The 19,380-nt window shown below is 41.5% G+C and overlaps 1 protein-coding gene across 10 annotated transcripts in view; it reads right to left on the bottom strand.

The window, feature by feature from the left end:
* The window catches only part of MAGI1 (membrane associated guanylate kinase, WW and PDZ domain containing 1), a 680,972-nt gene that overhangs the window by 40,675 nt on the left and 620,917 nt on the right, over positions 1 to 19,380 (bottom strand). For all 10 annotated transcript variants that reach the window (XM_025375375.1, XM_025375381.1, XM_025375376.1 and 7 more), the window contains one exon: positions 8,181 to 8,212. In XM_025375375.1, coding sequence (XP_025231160.1) covers positions 8,181 to 8,212 — 32 coding nt within the window. The remainder of the gene's footprint in view (positions 1 to 8,180; positions 8,213 to 19,380) is intronic.

The raw sequence follows: 19,380 nt of genomic DNA, 5'->3' as shown, positions 1-19,380 counted from the left end.
CTTCTTGGGCCATTACCCCCTGAAGACTAACTCAAATCTTTTCCACTTGATCCCTCTTCCTGAACTGGAGAGAAATATCCTTCTGGCATCCCTGACCCACCAAGAAAGTCTGATAAAAGTATTGGACCTGTATCCCAGAGAAAATGCGTATGTGCTTTTACATACATACCTGTACATGCGTGTGCAGAGATTCAGCATGTTACATCGTGGGTTTTTGAAACCCTCTCATGTCTGTCCCAGTATAACAAATCCCTGACATGGAAGACCTAGATCTCTTACGTCTAACTGAAGAGATGGTTCCACCAGAAACAGAGAGTGCAAATGAAGTCTACTGGAAACACTTGGGCCATTTTTCAAATTATAACACCCTTTCTCACCTCCCCAATAAATGACTCATTTAGGTCCAATTTAACACCAAATGACAGACACAATCTGGAATGAGTTTGCAAAACTGCCTCTTGGTCAAACTGCACCTCTGAGTCTCTTTTAAATGCCATCTAAACTTTATACCTCAAATTAGAAAATAAAAGTAAAGGAGCATCCTGAGAATGTGCTCGAAAAACTGTGCCACCACTCAGCTATCTCTAACTGACATATATAAATGGCACACTAATGGGCTAAAAACACAATAATCTGGAAGCTTTCTGGATGTTCTCCCTGCTAAGACTTAACCTCACTCTATGTTCCTTCTCAAGTTCAATTATGAAAACTCATTAATTTGAAGATACATTCAGTAATTTAGTATCTTGTTGGCACTCTGGATTTTTTAAAACTATGCTGTGGGTGTGGGGGGAGTTTGAAGTTTTTTTTTTTTTTTAAATTTTCTGTGAGCATGCTGATCGACTATGAGGTTGTCCTTTATCTGGTTAGAACCCAGAATTGTCCAGGAAAAAAACCACGTTTATATATCTCCCAAATTAAAGAAAACTTGTATGCATTTTCAGTAGTCTGGATCACTTCCTAGAAGACTAGGGACATGAGAATATGTTCACTTCTGAACTATTTATGACACAGGATCAGATTTGCATTTAATGCGATTTTATTTCACCTCATTTTCCTAGGTGAGACACTAGTCCAAAGACAAGTAGCTGTAGTTAAAGATATACTTTTAAGTCTGTTAACGAAACCCTGTGCACACTAAGAACATGGAAAAATGGAAAAATAGTAGACCAATGATATAACATCCAGCCCAGGCCCTCCTAAGTGGGCTGCCCTACCTGCAATAGATTTATTCACTTAACCCAATAAATACATAGGATCACCTGCTGTGTGCCAGATACCGAGGGAAACAACGTGTAAACAAGGAATAGATGGTACCTGAGCTCTTGAAATTTATCCCTGGGCATGTATCTAAGTGTGTGTATACATAGTGTGTATAGATGAATATTAATCAAATATAATATATTGATAGCAACACACTGCAACGTCCTTTAGAAAGGTGGTAAAGAGAGGACTCTGGAAAAAATCTATTAATAGAAAGAGAAGGCTGGGCATGGTGGCTCACATCTGTAATCCCAGCACTTTGGGAGGCCGAGTAACACAGATCCCTTGAGGTCAGGAGTTCGAAACCAGCCTGACCAACATGGTGAAACTCCGTCTCTGCTAAAAATACAAAAATTACCCAGGCATGGTGGCATGCACCTGTAATCCCAGCTACTTGGGAGGCTGATGTACGAGAATCACTTGGAAAGGTGGAGCTTGCAGTGAGACGAGATCACACTACTGCACTCCAGCCTGGGTGACACAGCGAGACTCCATTTCAAAAAAAAAAAAAAAAAAAAATTGGGTGTGCTAAGTGGACTTTCTCAACAAAAAAGCTAGTGTGGCAAAGCAAGGAAGGGTGGCCTGAGAGGAACTGGGAGGCCACATAACGCATGAGCCCTGTGGGCTACGTAAGGAGTTTGGGTTTCATTCTTAGTTTCAAGAGGGGGAATCCATTAATGAAGTTCAAGTGGGGATGTTCCAAGAGCCAACATGTTTCCAGAAAGTTTGGTGTCACTACTGGGTGGTGAATGGATTGGTGGGGAATAGGAGTGAATGCAGAGAGGCCAGTCAGGAAGCCCCAGCTACAGTCAGTGTGGGAACCTAAGGTGGGCAACACCAGGGTAGCTGGAGTTACCCAGGAAAAGAACAAGTGAGGTCAGAAGACACTTTGGTGCCAAATTCAACAGGGATTGCTGACAGACTGAATGGAGGAGGCTGAGGAGCAGGAGAATGGAGGGGACAGGAGAGAAGAGAGGTGAAGAGGATCACCAAAAGGAGGAGAGCTTAGAAACAAGGATATCTACCCACCACATCTCTAGTGTGAGTAACTGGTTGAGAAGGGGTCCCATATGTTAAGAAAGGAATTTCCAACGCTAACTGTTGTCACTATGCTGGTATTTTTGAAGCAAGAGTCTTATTGCTGAGTCTCAATTCATAGCCAGCTAGGAATATGGAAATAGGCTCAATTTTAAAAATTCCATAAAGGTCTTTGGCCACATGTTGACCATGAACCTGTATCACAAGACCTTTTAAACTAAAACTGTACCAACCTCTCTGAAATGAATGATTCCCTTACTTACTGTCAGGCCAGGGAAATTGGGAAGACATAATGGTTTTTATAAATGGAAACGGGAAGAAAAAATCAACTCATCAGTATTTCCCAGAATGATTTCAAAATGTAGGTACTTATAAAGTGAACTGAAAATATTTGCTTGGAAGAGCAAATGAATACAGACAGCACTTAGGAGCTTAAATGATGAAAAGAATTCATGTGGCTTAAAAATGACAAATCGATCCATTTTTTTTTTTTTTTTTGAGACGGAGTCTTGCTCTGTGCCCCAGGCTGGAGTGCAGTGGCGCGATCTCGGCTCACTGAAAGCTCCGCTCCCCCGGGTTCACGCCATTCTCCTGCCTCAGCCTCCCAGGTAGCTGGGACTACAGGCGCCCACCACCTCGCCCGGCTAATTTTCTTGTATTTTTAGTAGAGACGGGGTTTCACCGTGTTAGCCAGGATGGTCTCGATCTCCTGACCTCGTGATCCGCCCGTCTCGGCCTCCCAAAGTGCTGGGATTACAGGCTTGAGCCACCGCGCCCGGCCCAAATCGATCCATTTTAAAGCAAAATTATTTACAGTTCACTTATCTGCCAAGAGCGAAGGCTACTGCGGCGATTTACATGGACAACAGGAAAAACTCCAAGTGCTGATGAGGTATTAGGCCAATGTCATTAAAGGCTGTGTGAAAATCAGAGACTCGAATCCAAGCCAATGCAGAGGATGGTCCTTCTTTTTGTTTGTTTCTTTTATCATTTATGGGTCTAAGTCAAATGATTTCTTCCAAAAAGGTGGGCAAGAGGAGTTAATGGAGAAGAAAAGGCAGGCACTGACTGGATATGAAAATGGATTCTGGTTCACATTGCATGTTTTAAAGGAATGTAATACAATGGCAAAGTCCATCTTCCAGGGTTCCAAAAGGCAGAGAAGGGGAGTTGCCATGGGAAGTGAGAGGCAAGGAGACTGACTTAAGTGATCCTATGCCTTCACCCATCTACTACTCTCACTGCTGCTTCTTGTAGGCTGTAGAAGCTTTGATGGGATCAATCATCATGCTGGTTATCACCCGGGGGCATTAGGGAAAAGGAAGACAGGTGCCACACAACTGGGTGAGTCTGAGAAAGAGGCAGGGTACATAAAATGGAATGATCTAGGCCAGAGTCACTCAGTGTATGTGTGTGTAAAAGGAGTATCTCCCTCACATTTCCTAATGACTAGTTTTCAGCAATTTCCTTTAGCATCTCTTGCAGGGGAAAGGGACAGAGAGGATAGTGGAACAAAAACCTATCACTGTGGCTACCCTGCAGACAGCTTGCTATGTCTGCTGTAAAGAGGCTGTTGAAGAGACTGCCTCTTCAATGTGGATGGGCACTGGATGCTTTCCCCACCATCCAGGGTCCTCTATATGAAAACTTCTTGTAGGATATTTTTTTTTTCTTTTGTAAATAGGAAAATCTTGTCTCTTTAGTGAATATGGTACACTTTCTTTCATCTGACAATAAGAGCTGAGTAAAGAATGTGGTTTCCTATGTTGCCTAGGCTGCTGGGGAACTCCAAAGTACTCTACAGCTCAATCACAGCACTTACTCAATCGTGGGTGTTGGCACTTTATGATGACTTATAGGTTCTTATAATTAAGGGTGGAATGATTGGCCGGGCGCGGTGGCTCAAGCCTGTAATCCCAGCACTTTGGGAGGCCGAGACGGGTGGATCACGAGGTCAGGAGATCGAGACCATCCTGGCTAACACGGTGAAACCCCGTCTCTACTAAAAATACAAAAAACTAGCCGGGCGAGGTGGCGGGCGCCTGTAGTCCCAGCTACTCGGGAGGCTGAGGCAGGAGAATGGCGTGAACCCGGGAGGCGGAGCTTGCAGTGAGCTGAGATCCAGCCACTGCACTCCAGCCTGGGCGACAGAGCGAGACTCAGTCTCAAAAAAAAAAAAAAAAAAAAAGAAAGAGTGGAATGATTACATTATGTGTGTACTTGGTTCCGTGTTATATTTCTGCTTTATTAACGCTCATCACACTTTAATCCCTACGCGGGAGGATCTCTGTAGATCTGCCTATTGATGTGGTTATTGTTTCTCCCTCCCCATTTCCATGAGGGCAGGGATGTTTTCTGCTTAATTCTTATCAAATATTGGCACTGGGCCTGGCACACATAAAATAATAAATACTTGTTGATGAAATGACTGCACAAACATTTTGGAAATTTGTGACAATGAATCTTTTTTTTTTTTTGTAAGGAGCAATCAATAAATGGTTTGTTTGCAAACTGCAAGAAAAGAGGTGCCATGACCATCTTATTTATTATAGTATTTCCAGCGCTTCACACCAAACCTGATATTTAATGGGTTCTAAATACTAGTTTTCTGAATAATGGATGAATGAAAGGATGAAAGATGAATGTGTAGGTGGAGAAACAGATGGATAAATAGAAGATGATAGCTAGGTGCGGTGGCACATGACTGTAATCCCAGCACATTGGGAGGCCAAGATAGGAGGAGTGCTTGAGACCAGCTTGGGCAAAATGGTGAGACTCCCGTCTCTACAAAAAATATAAAAATTAGCCAGGCATGGTGGTGCATACCTATAGTCCCAGCTACTTGGAAGGCTAAGGCAAGAGATTGCTTGGGCCCAGGAGTTCGAGGCTGCAGTTAGCTATGACTGTGCCACTGCACTCCAGCCTTGATGAAAAGGTGAGACTCCGTCTCAAAAAAAAGAGGGGACAGATGAAGGGAAAATAATTGGGAAATGAATTCATAAGAAAACAGGTGGATACTGACTTAAAATTCAGGGTTTGGTGTGATACTTAGTTTTAAATTCTCATACACAAGATCCTTGTGGGTGATTTAGACTGAGAGTCTCAGTTAAATGAGTTTTCAGTAAGGATGATTAAGTTGGGCCACAGAATCAGTTTCCCAGAGAGGTCTAAAGCCTGACAGAAAATATGTCTTATTTTTGTCTCTCCTATTTGGCAGAAAAATCCCTGATGTTATGAAAGTCCAGGTATTAAATTAATAAAATTTTATTAAGATACTGCCATTGTCCCCAATGAGTATATAAACCACAATTTCAACATTTAAACTAAATCTTGCAGGTGAAATTGCTTATTAAGAGTAAGCTACAGGGACTATCCAGGAGAAGAAACGAGATAAAAAAAGATAAGTCCTTCTGTTCTAATAAAAACCCAACTACTTAATTATTGAAAACCTTAAAAAAAAAAAAACAAAAAAAAGGTATGAGGGCAAAAGGAAGCTGCCAGTCACATGAGCAAACCAACATTGTCAGGAGCCTCTAATCAAATAAACAAAACAACCACAACACAACAGTCCTGGGCTAAGACCACTGTGCACATATGCTCAGAGCTATTGCCAAATCTAAGTGAGTCACAACCCAGGTACAATCAGTGTGCTTTTCATTATGCATCCTGCATAATGGACCTTATCTGTCATGATTTGAATGGCTTTCTGGTACCAGCACATCCAGCTTCCCTGTGAATTCCCTCTGACCCCACCAGAAAAATCCCATAATCATCTGTCTCCCTGGCAGGACATCATCAAAATTCAAACTGGGAAAGGGAAACCGCTTTCAACCCACCTGTACAGGACTCTCACTGATCACAGATGTTAACAGCACTTTACATCCAACAGCAGACCTTGGCCAACAGCTCCCAAATTTTGTACAGCAGCTGCCAGTGCGTGCCAGCAATGCTGTGAAAACCCTCATCCCTGTCCTGGCGCAGAAATCAGGTAAGGACAAGTCCCAAGCTGGGGGCTTATTCTTTTCTAACCCAGCAACACATCACTCTCTTAGCTTGTGGTAATTAAGAGCCAGCAGACTATGGGCAAAGCAGTTGAGAGCTTCTTTCTTAGGAATGCAGCCCGAGTAATTGGCTTGCTGCTTGCTAATGACATGGCTTCTGCAAAAATTAACTGTCATAGGGAATTATCTTAACTGACTTGGTGAATGCAGGTTCAATACCTATTTGATAGCCTTTGAGTTCACCAGGTAATTCCAAAACACTCGGGGGAAGAAGGAATGCAAATGAATTACAAAAATCCTTTTGCACACTAAATTTAAATGGAATGCAGAATGGAAAAGAACACCTTGCTACTTGACGTCATGCTACCTGTGCAAAACTACTATGTCTCCCTCAGCACACTCCTTGTTAAGACTCCATTCCATATGGGGTGTGTAAAATAAGCCCATGTATCAATATAGCATGGCTGGGGTGGGGGAGAAAAAAGAATGGTTCACGTTAACTCAAGCTTATGAGACACATCTTCTGGATTTCCTTCCATTTTTCTGAAGGCAGATGGGTTACTGGCTATGACCAAAGGACAGGGAGACACACATGTGCACATGCACACACTTTGGCGTCTTTGTGGCTCCAATGTGGGCACCAACCAGCACTTTTCTGCCTGGACATTAACACACACTGACAAGGAAACCAGCCCTGAAGTCAATATTCCAATCACCACGGCACTGTGCCATCAGAATCACATCAACTATTGCAGGTTTTTCTCTTTGGAGAACTTAGGAGTGAGGTTTAAAAATGCAGGAAGCTCCCTCTCTCATCTTAATAAACTTCTGCCTCGTGCTGCCAGGCTGGGAGACAGGTGGAAAGAATTCAGCTGCAGCACCGTAAGCCGCAAAGTTTTCAAGGTTCTCCCTTCCTGGATGGCACGAGGCTGTACATTTTCCCTTCCCCAAATCTTCTAAAGCACATGGAAACATCCCTCTTTATCCTAATATTAATGAATTGGGAAGCCCCTTCCACCCAGATCAATTTCACAGGCATTGGAGTTCCAGATTTTGAGTTAAGCAGCATTTTAATTTGTCATTAGTGCCCTGGGAGCATAAACCCATACCACCAAGCAAAACACTATAGCCTCTAAGCTATTAGCTAACATGTCAACTAGGTAATGCATCTTCAGGGAAACCAGATTAGAAAAGACAGCAAAACATTGATTTTTTTTTTTTTTTTTTTAAAAGAATCCTATACCTGCAGCATAATGCTGCTAAAGCTGGCAAAACAACAAAGGACATTTCCACAGCAAGGAAATGTCTTATTCTCAGTGCTGGGGCAGTGAACATTGTTCCATCTGAGCATGGTCACATATATGGGGCAGAGCAATTCTTCCTTAAACCTACAGGCTTTTTACTTTGTAAATAATTCATCCTGTGGCGCCTAAGAAAGCTAAGGGAGAGAATGGGTAGACAAGTGGACGGCTGGGAACACCAGTTGAGAGCAATGCTACTCACGGAGCAGGTGGAGCTTTCTTTTTTTCTCTCCTTCCAAAGGAAACAATAGCATTTGTATCAAGTTAAAACGGCTAAGAAACTCATCCCTTTGAAGGAGAGTTTGGACGCATTTATATAGAGAAGATTTCAAACATGCATTCTTTATCCTGCTCCTGCAGCCTGCCCACAAATCACTATACAGTTAAAGACAAGCCCAAATACCTTCTATAACAAACGGATCCCCAGAACTTAAGAAAATGAGCCCCGGCTCCTGTCTCCCCCATCCACTGTAAAACACATTTAGTGAAGTGAAGCCCCACAGAGTACCCTCCCACCTCCAGCCCCCGACCATCCACCCCAGCCCCAGCAAGCACCAAGTAACTGACAAGTCCTTACCGACTTTGGGCTCTTCTTGGGAACTGGCAGCCCTGGAAAAAATGCAACAAGGAGGGGAGGGGGGAAGAAATCATTAGCATATAAATGTTACCTTTTCCTTAAAGAACAATCCCCAGGTGTTCCATGGCAACCTAGCCATCTGCAGAGTTATGTCAGATTTCTCCCCAGCATCGGAGTTACCAGGCTGTTCATATCGAATCAAAGCAGAGGGAGGAGGAGAGCGAGAGGCAGGAGATCTATCTGCATTAGCTATGCTGACTTGTACTGCAGCAGCCTGGAGGCTGGGAAAAGAAATTCACAGACCTCAGCGGCCTGGGAAATTGAACACTTGGACAGAATCTCAAATGCTCTTCTGGATTAAGAGAGACTTAACTTACAATTAAGTCCAGGATATTTCCTTTCCACACGATCCACTTGTCAATTGAAACGGACCAATCAGGACAGAGGAAAGGGTATATATTTAGTTTCAAAGGAGTACATGGTTAAAATTAAAATTTTTTTTTTGGTTTTTTCTTTTTTGTTCCTCTGCCTTTCAGAAGAGGAAATGCTGCTTTATTTGGATGAGCTCAATACCAAAACAAAGACGGATGCTCTTTTGCCAACACAGAATGCTAACAAATGAACACAAATCCAAGTTGGTCTAGGGTCCCCTCTGGATCATCAGCACACGTCTGTCTCGATGTCTGCCAGTTATCCAAGCAACCTCCTACTCACAGCTTGTTGGAAAGGACTGGAGCAGGACTAGCCCTTCAAAAGGGAAAGCATGTCATTTGGGAGTGAAAAAGAAAAATTGCACAAAGCTGAACGAAAAAGATAGTAATGGAGAAAGAAAGGCAAAGGTGGTCATTGAATCTAGGTGGCTCTTCCAAAACCCTGCCCCCTTAGTGGGAGGGCTGGAGCTGGAAGGGACAAGTGATCTCCCCAATTCTAGGGAAGTCAGGAGCAATTAGGGGCAGACTTACGGGAAATCTACTACCAGGGAAGGGTGCGAAAGACAGGCGAGAAAGGAAAATAAAGCGTATACTGGTGTTTCAAAAGTAATCATTTCTGCAAGTTGTTGCCTCTTTTGATTTTTTTCCTTTGGGCAGCAGTTACAATGCAAAATGCAGATTCTATCTGTGTAAAGCACACAAGAGAAGCCTGGGATCTGGTGATGCTGCACTGGAGATTTCAACCTGTTTTTGAAAGTGATTCCTAGGGAGTGTGATGATGTCAACTCTTTTGGAAGTGACTTGTCAAACCATAAGCGATGCTAAGTTCAGCACAAGCAATATGAGGTGAGGCAAGGCAAGTGGGTGAGTAAGGAGGAAGCAGTCCAGATGAGCCTGCAAAATGCCCACTGGGAGTGAGGCATGATGAGGATTACTCGTGCTGGGAGGCACGGGGGCACTCTCTGGCAAGATTCCTCGCGTCACCAAAATGAGGTCACCATAGAAGTCTGGCTCCCAGACCTTAGAGGGCATAAAGCACCACTTGGTAGCTTGTTAGAAATGCAGCAGCCCAGGTCCCACCCTTGGGGGCCGTGGAATCTGCAGTATTAGCAAAAATTCCAGGAGATTCTGATACAGAGAATCCGAGGACCGTATTTAAGGAAACTCTGATACAGTCGAGTATTACTCTTTCAAGTCAGGCAAACTCAGATAGGCATCCGTTAACAAAATGCTTTGGGGCCCTCTCTGTCTCAGTTTCTCCATTTATGAAGTGAAAATAGTAAGACTCACTTCATAAGATTATTAAGATAATGAAACAAGAGAAAATGTTTAAGAGCGTCCTACCTGGCACAGAGGAGTTACTCAAATGACTACACCTTTTTTCCTTCCTTGGCTAATTTACGTCATTCAGAAAGGAAGTGGTACGGTTATTTTGCACTAACTAGAGAAAAATCATCTGCTAAGCATATTAAAATATAAAAAAGGTTACAGGAGAAAATATTTTACCTATGGATACAAATAACTGTGTTGAACAATTTTGATATGTCTTTTTTTTTTAAATAATGATCAGGTGCTTTTCTTGACTTATTCATATGATTCCCTTAAGAAATATTATTAGGTTGTATTAGTGTGGGTCACTGTACAAACTTCAAAATTATATAAGATGACATCTTTAAATTCATATTTTCTCCTAATTCAGAGAGACCTTCTTAGTTAACTGGAATCAGTAAGGTTTCGCCATAGTCATCTTTTACTGCACTTGACTCTCCCCAGGATCCTAATGACCGACAAGAAAATTTGGAAAGAATCCCCCATTACGCAAGCAGAGTCAGGGAAAATGGTTTCAATCTACACTCTGCTAATTATTTGTAAGACTGTGGCCGATCTTCAAATCCCTTCTCTTAGGAGCTTCATATACAAAATAAGGGGCATTTTACATTCTCTACTGATGTACATTCAAAGGTGCATTCACAATGATGTTCAGTGCACTATTGTTGGTAGAAAGGAAAACTGGACACAACTGGAAGTTCTGAAAAACTGTGAGGCAGCCAACCTACAAAGCTAGGTTAAAAGGAATGAGCTGTCTCTACAGGTAACAACATAATCTTTAAAACATAATGTTCAGTAAAATGGCACGCTGCAGAATGGCAGGCACAGCAGGAGACAGGTGTTCCACACACTCAAACACACGCGTGGCTTTTGCCTTCCATGAACGTCCACATCAAATGGATAATGGGGATATGTTCAATAGTGCAAGGAGGGGCAAGGATCAGAGGGACTCATTTAAGGAGACTTTAGCCTTATTTAGAATTCTTTTTTTAAGACCAGCATTTTCACATATCACTGAGACAATAAAATACTAATTGAAAAATAAATATTCATTAATTAATGGCCCTTTCATTGTTAACGGCACAAAGTCAACCAGTCTGAAGGATATAGGGGTAACCAATTAAGGTCTGTTTCCTCTGAGGAAGTAGTCCATGGAATATTCCAGAAATCCCAGTCCAATTGCCACAACAAACTGTATATTACAACAAACAAGAAAATCTTTGTTTTGCTGGGCGCGGTGGCTCACGCCTGTAATCCCAGCACTTTGGGAGGCCGAGGCGGGCAGATCATGAGGTCAAGAGATCGAGACCATCCAGGCCAACATGGCGAAACCCCCTCTCTACTAAAAATACAAAAATTAGCTGGGTGTGGTGGTGGGCGCCTGTAGACCCAGTTACTCGGGAGGCAGGGGAGTCGCTTGAACCTGGGAGGTGGAGGCTGCATTGAGCTGAGATCACACCACTGCACTCCAGCCTGGTGACAGAGCGAGACACTGTCTCAAAAAAAAAAAAAAAAAAAAAAAAAAGAACATCTTTGTTTAAAGAGGCATTTGTTCCTCTTTGCTGGCTAGTTGCTGAAAACCTTCGTTTTAAAAAGCCATACCTTTCACAGCAGCCCAAAAGCAGGTTACGACCACAAATTAATATTTTAAATAGTCAAAATCAAGAGACTCCACTTGATTGCTTTTTTAAAAAGAAGAACTCAAAGATTTGTTTTAGGCCCACATGGTCATTAAATCTTAAAATTGAATACATATGAATGCTGGAAAAACCTTATTACAATTTATAATTTATTTTAGCCCAAACTATTCGATGGATTGAAAACAGCTGGGAGACCTAACAGAAAAGACTCAAAAGGTCACTGCTTGACACGACAGAATGCTCCAAGACCTATCAAAGGAGATAGCACGTATGTAACTGGTTAACTGCAGACATGTCCCTGCTGATAAGCCAGGCTGCAGGAAGCAACATCATCCCATACTTCATGGCATATCCGTGGTTTTCCTTAGACAAGCAAACACTTTGTATGCCTTGTGGCAACAGGAAGTTTGTGTTCTATAAATCATATCACATATTACATATAAGGCATATGGACAGAAACGGCACCTGTCTTAATGGGTTTGTCTGTTCCATTCAGGGTAAGGAAGGAGAACTTTCAGAAGAGGCAGAAGAGTTTATGGATGGCAGCATCCACTCTTAGGGCCTTAGAGGGCAGCACATGTTACTTCTAAGGGATCCTAGAAAACTTTTCCAGGGAAGTGTTTGTTCAAAGTGTGATCTGCAGGAGCAAGAAAAGCTTGGGACTTGAATATCTAAAGTTCCCTATTAAAATAGTGTCATTTCGGAAAAAACAAATGGCAAATTCTTTGCTGGTGACTGGGACCTGAGCAACTAATGTAAGGAGGAGGAATCTGTTTTCCTCTAAATATCAAGACCATAAACTATAATTAAATGGCAGAATGTCACAGTTGGTGAAATTTTAGAATGCTTGTATACAAATAATGTATATGAAAAAAGTAAAGCTATAACAGAATACATACCATTTTGCAAAGAAAGGCTAGAAGGTTATGCGTGAAAACAGTATTTTCTTTGGTTCATGGGATTATGCGTGGCTTTATTACCTATTTTTAGTATCTGTACATCAAGAAAACCTTTATTTATTTATAAATACACACACACATATCCACAGATACCACAATAAACAAAACTCTATACTGCTCTTTGTTTTGTTTAGTTTTTGAGAGAGAGTCTCGTTCTGTCACCTAGGCTGGAGTGCAATGGCATGATTTTGGCTCACTGCAACCTCCACCTCCCAGGTTCAAGTCATTCTCCTGCCTCAGCCTCCTGAGTAGCTGGGATTACAGGTGCACACCATCACACAGCTAATTTTTGTATTTTTAGTAGAGACGGGGTTTCACCATGTTGGTGAGGCTAGTCTTGAACTCCTGGCCTCGTGATCTGCCCACCTCGGCCTCCCAAAGTGCTGGGATTACAGGCGTGAGCCACCACGCCCAGCCTCCATACTGCTTTTTAAGATAAATGCAGCACATTTCAGAACATTTTGTTGCATTTTAAAATATCTTGAGCATCACTGACCTCTATATCCTCCAAGAATTGCTTACTTTTCCCCAAAATGAATGCATACATAGCTTTATTAAAGAACCCTCATAGATTAGGACCTGTGCTTGTCCTACTGATTAAACAGAAATATGGAAGAAGTCGGAGAGCTCAGCTGGGCTGTCAGGGAAACCAAGCAGAAGCCGAGCATTGCCTTTTCAGCACTGAGACAAACAAAACCTGAGCTGCTGGGAAAGAGAGTGGACCTCTCTGGACCTATTTTCCTCCAGGTTTAAAGGAAGGGGGAATGCCAACCAACCTCACTAACTGAATGAATCAAGAAAAACTGCACAAAGGGGCTTTGAAAGGGTGAATCCTAACGTGTCTGTCACATACAAAATAGATCTACGCATAAGAAAAATGTACTATTTGTGTCATCAATTTACATTTTTTCATTGTGATATTCATTCCCCTTTGTACTTGGGTCTCCAGACTTCAGCATTTAGTGGAAACATTTTGCTTTCCTCCTAAGCATTCCAACAAATGCTGTGTCACTAATCCACATGTCACTGAACACATGGGATTCTTTACACTTTTGCAAGGCAAATGTTGCAATAAAAACTGTCCTGGAGCTGGATTAGGTGATACAGTGTGCAAGGGGTAGGGAACTGTGTGTGTGTGTGTGTGTGTGTGTGTATTAAAAAAACACAGTTATAGATCTCTCTCTCCATATATATGTGTGTGTTCTGAAATATATATATATTTCAGTATATATATATTTCAGAATATATATATATTTCAGAATATATATGTGTGTGTGTGTGTGTGTGTGTATATATATATGGAGAGAGAGAGAGAGTAGGAGCTATAGACGGAGTCATCAGCGACCACTGAAAGCCACTGAAAGAAAATGATGGTGAGGTCTTGGTCAGGGGCTGCTCTTAGATACCAAAGAAGATAAAAGTACTTCTGAACACAATCTCAGACCCCACAAGCCTTCTCTGTTATTCGAAAACCTATCAATGCATAATTCTAAATGTAGGAGTTTAAATTTACATGAATTTTAACTCAGTAAACTCATTATTAGGAGTTTGTATTAAGGAAATAATCAGTCTTGCAAAAATTCCTATAAAAAAGATGGTCAACACAGCATTATTTTAAGAAGATAAAAAATAGAAACAGGTTGGGCGCAGTGGCTCATGCCTGTAATCCCAGCACTTTGGGAGGCTGAAGCGAGTGGATCACTTGAGGTCAGGAGTTTGAGACCATCCTGGCCAACATGGTGAAACACCATCTCTACTAAAAATACAAAAATTAGCTGGGTGTGGTGGCGCATGCCTGTAATCCCAGCTACGGGAGGCTGAGACATGAGAATCACTTGAACCCAGGAGGCGGAGGCTGCAGTGAGCCGAGATTGCACCACTGCACTCCAGCCTGAGCAAGACAGAGCAAGACTCTGTGTCAAAAAAAAAAAAAAAAAAAAAAAGGAAACAATCTGAACTTCCAAGAGCAGAGGACTGAGTAGACAGATGTGTTATATCAATAAGATGAAAAATTTAGAAACCATTAAAAATGACCACAACAAAGAACATTCAGTGATTAGGGGAAATAGTAATGATATAAGACATGAACAGCAGGGTAAAAACTGTGTCAAATATATAAACTCATTGTTAAAAAGTGGATATACATATATATTCACACACATCATATACCCAAAGACTAAAGGAAATGTATTAAAATATTTTTCTAAACATCAGGACTAATAGGTAATTCATATTCTTGTTTTCAGTATTTTCGAAGATTGCTGGATTTTACATATAATGTGGCAATAATCATCAACAGGATCGGTATTGCAGCCAATATTTAGCATGCCTGGACAACGGCACACACTGGCCTTAGTACAGTGCTAGGTTAAAGAATAACTGGAGTTTGTTCTCTCTCTCCTTTGGCTCAATGACTCACTGCCATTCCTACTCAAGTGTTTATGCTCCTAAATTACTGGGTCATGGCCTTGATTGAAAAATGTGATACAAAGCTGTTACAGCCCCTCTCAAGCAAAGCTGTAGAGAAGCACATAATTTTGCATATAATTTCAGGGAGTCTTTGAAACCTTCACTAATGACCCTCAGAAACCCACTCTATTGGGGCCTATATATAGTCCTTAAGTTAAATCATCCTTGTCCAAGTATATGGCTATACCATTAGAAGCAATTCCTAGGGTGAGATTTACTTTAGCTAAGTTTTTATTTTCAGTAAGAGCAGCATATAAGTAGAGGGGGCAATAAGAAGGATCAAACAGAAAGGTAAAACTTGCATTGCTTACTTCGCCTTCTTTCTTGGAAAGATCTAAAAGACACATCTGAAAAAATTATGAGGAGAGGAACTGTATTAAAGAACACAGGTAATTTTCAGCAAAAGCGCTGCTCCCTGAAAAAAGGAATGTGCCTCCTAGGCCATGCTTTTATTTGTTGGGGGTAGTATGATGATGAGTCAAAACAGTAAGAGATCATCGAGGCAAAGTCGCAATGGGGTGCAGGAAAGACAAACTGAGAACAATCTGAGACTTCCCCAGCCAATCAGAATTGAGGGTTATTTGACTGCAATCCAGTGGTTCTAAACAATGAACATCAATGGCCAGCAACCCTTCTAAAAAAAAAGCCATCTGCATCATTTCCTGCCAACCAGTGTTTTGTTTTCTTTGTTTAATAGAGAATATATAAGCCATGAAATAAATTTAAACTGCTCTCTCTGTACCAATAAAATGCTAAGGACAGTCCAGAAAACAGGAAAAGGTACATTCAGCCTTCACAGTTTCCACTGAGGGCAGGAAGGAAAACAGGCAAAATTCACTCACTCATGTAACCAAACTGTGCTGACAGCCTAGAAACTGGCATGAAATAAAGCAATGAGCAAGACCTCCAATGAGTGCTTTCACAGCACTCATACTCTGTGGGGAGACAGAATAAACAACTTAGCAAATAATTTCAGAGAGTGATAACTTCTGTGATGAAAATGAAGCAGGACAATGGAACAGGCTGTGCCGGGGACGCACAACTACTTTATGTTGGGTGATCAAGCAAGTCTTTCTTGAAGAGACCGTATTTGAGCTAAGACCTGAAGTATGAGAAGGAACCAGTCATGACATCATTTATTCATACAAGATCTATTGAGCTCTGCCATGTGCCTAGCAAAGCATCACTAAGAGATGAAAGTAAATTAGACAGGGCCCCTGCCCTGGAGGAGCTCATAGTCTATTTTAAAAGAGAAAAAGCAAAGCAACAGTTTTATAATTCACAGTGGTAAGTGGTATATGCTAGAAGAGAAGGGAGCACTGTTGCTTTTAGGAATACAGAGAAAAGAAATCTAATCCAATATGAAGAAGGGGGCAGAGGGAGGAGCTGAAGTGAAGAATAGCTAGCATTTAATCATGGGGTGGGGCAGTGGGTGGGAAACACATGCAATGATTGATGCTTGAGTGAATAATGATGATAAGCTTTTCTTGTTGTTTTGTTTTAGCTAAATCGGTGTACCAGCATAAACTCAAGGCCAAGCTGAAACCAGAGTACATTTTCACTGAAGGACTTTATAAACACTATATATCACAAAATTGAATCCATAAAAAGGAATGAAAAAATGATCCTAGTTTGGACATGTTTGATTTTTTTTTTTCTCCTTCTTCTGGCTAAATACCATCATAACCCCGTAGCGTAATTTTTCAATACAAATATGATACCAGCTGCCAACAACATAAGTATCAGATCCAGTGTCTCCAAAAAGATGAAGACATTCTTTCCTTTGGGGACTTAATAATGGTCATTATGAAGTATTTTGACCATCATAATTTAGAGAGATGGTTGGACTTCAGATGTCTGAAATAAGTAGCTCCCAAGGTAGTGTCAGCTGGCACTTTGTGAAGAAGATTAAGAACATAGTTGTCTTGGTTTTACAGCTACAGAGAAGTCTGCTTCAATTACACAGTACACATAGTCTAATAAATATGTCCCAGGAGAAATAAATGGCTTGCAAAGCTGGTGATTGCTGATGGCTTACAGAGCCTTTCACCTCAAAGTCACAAGCCTTGAACTGGCACAGGTAAGAGAGACCTAAAGTCATTAATACCTTGGGCTCCTCAAAGACCTAGGTAAGATAGATGAGTTGTCTTCATGCAATTCCTGAGAAATAAATGGTCACTCCAGAGAAGGTGTCATTGAAATGACATGGAGGATCCTATTGTTGCTACTCTCGAAAACATGTGAAGTATACCTGAAGGGTTGAAAACTGAGTGCAAAAATAACTAAAAAGTACTGAGAGCCTGTCTTTGACATAAATATATTCTTCATGCCTGTTCTCTAAGTACTAATATCTTCTCATTTTGCAGATGAGAAAACCAAGACACTGATGGTCAAGTAACATGGCCAATGTCACACAGTCAGTTGACTAGCTGGGGATACTTGGTCTAAAACCAAGCCTGTGCTTTTAAATATTAAACTATATGCTCTCATTCAAAAGTTCCTTAATTGTTTTGGTTTAGAGCCTGCTATGATAAGATGAATCCTACAGCCATTCATATATACCAAATACATTTACAGAAAATTTTTAATACAGCTTTATGAAGTACACGGACCTACCACTGACAACAGCTAGGTCAATGGGTCAAGGTATCTAGAACTCGTAACTGCGACATGCATTTCGGAAGACAGTTCTTTTCTACAGATAGCAGAGGAGTCTATTCGCAGTCTATCAATTTCTTAACACATCCCTGATATTTTACTCCAAGTCTCAGTACCTAAATCACTGGTCATTCAAGGCTATACATGCTAAAAATATAACAAGATCAGTCTCTGATTTGGGACAATGAAGGATGTCTTTAAAGCTACACAACTAACAGGTTGGCTGGCCACCAGACTTTATGAAATTCAGTTTCAAAGTGGGCAGGAGCTTTTCTAGCTTGCAAATGTTTCCTGACACTACCTAATCACAAGATTTTTTTTTCTTTTAATGGGCTTAGAGAAAAGATATGGAATGAGTCAGAAGTAGTGTGAATTATGGCATCTTCTCTCCAGAAGGGAAAGAAAAAGAATCGTCAACTTAACCACAAATTTGTCAAGATGTACCTATCACGAGGTCAATCTTTCTACCCTAGGGAATATTCCTACCAAGATCTACTTTTTAAGGGTAGAATTAAGCTAGTTTCTCATATGGTTCTAGGAAAGCTCTCTAACTTTGTGTAAGTTAAAAACATCTGTAAGTGTGGCATTTAGAAGTTGGGTCTTGTCGGCCGGGCGCGGTGGCTCAAGCCTGTAATCCCAGCACTTTGGGAGGCCGAGACGGGCGGATCACGAGGTCAGGAGATCGAGGCCATCCTGGCTAACACGGTGAAACCCCGTCTCTATTAAGAAATACAAAAAAAAAACTAGCCGGGCGAGGTGGCGGGCGCCTGTAGTCCCAGCTACTCGGGAGGCTGAGGCCGGAGAATGGCGTGAACCCGGGAGGCGGAGCTTGCAGTGAGCTGAGATCCGGCCACTGCACTCCAGCCTGGGCGACAGAGCGAGACTCCGTCTCAAAAAAAAAAAAAAAAAGAAGTTGGGTCTTGTCTTCATCTAAAAATGCTTCTACCTCTAAAGAAGATTTCTTAACTACTATACCGACAACCTGATGCTTCTACTACCTATATTTCAAATTTGAATTGCTTTTTATGCAAATACTTAAGGATTGACCACGTAACCCACTCCTCTTATCAACAGCTCATTCACAGAGGTCTCCCTAAGACAGGTGAAACTATGGTGGCCTGATAGCCCCATGTAGTTCCTACAAATTTGAAAGTGTGATTTTTAACTACATAGGATGTACGGGGGGGGGATTATGAAACAATAGCTCAAAATAGCTCACCGAAAGAAAAAACTGATAAGGATTCCTTTTCTGGGTTGGGAAAACAGGATGCTATGTGGGCCTTTCTTTTAAGGTCACCGGCCCCAAAGGGAAACCTATCACTGTAATTGGTGCTGAGAAGCTTATAGGTTAAAAAATACATGCTGAGGCCCTTTTCTTTTGCATTACTGACTTTTAGGTTGTTTCTTATCCCAACTGCTTATTTTTAGCAATGTAAATTAGGCTCAGGACCAAGACAGAAACCCAGAATACTAACCAGGCTTTTAACCTTATAGGACCCCAAACCCCTAAAACCTAAGACTCTGCCTGAGGCTTCTTTTTCTGTCTCCCACCACATCCGTCTCCAAATACATTCTCAATCCATCCGAGTTCATCTCTACTGCCACTGCCTTCTCTTGCCTAGATAACCACTTGAGTTCAGAAACTGGTCTCTGCTTTATTGTTTATCTTCTTTATTATCCGCACAGAGGCCAGAGACAACTTTATACAGCAGAA

This window comes from Theropithecus gelada, chromosome 2 (assembly GCF_003255815.1).
Source record: "Theropithecus gelada isolate Dixy chromosome 2, Tgel_1.0, whole genome shotgun sequence".
NCBI classification, from domain to species: Eukaryota; Metazoa; Chordata; class Mammalia; order Primates; family Cercopithecidae; genus Theropithecus; species Theropithecus gelada.
The sequence above is the reverse complement of the archived record's forward strand: the minus strand, read 5'-3'. Positions and strand labels throughout refer to the sequence as shown.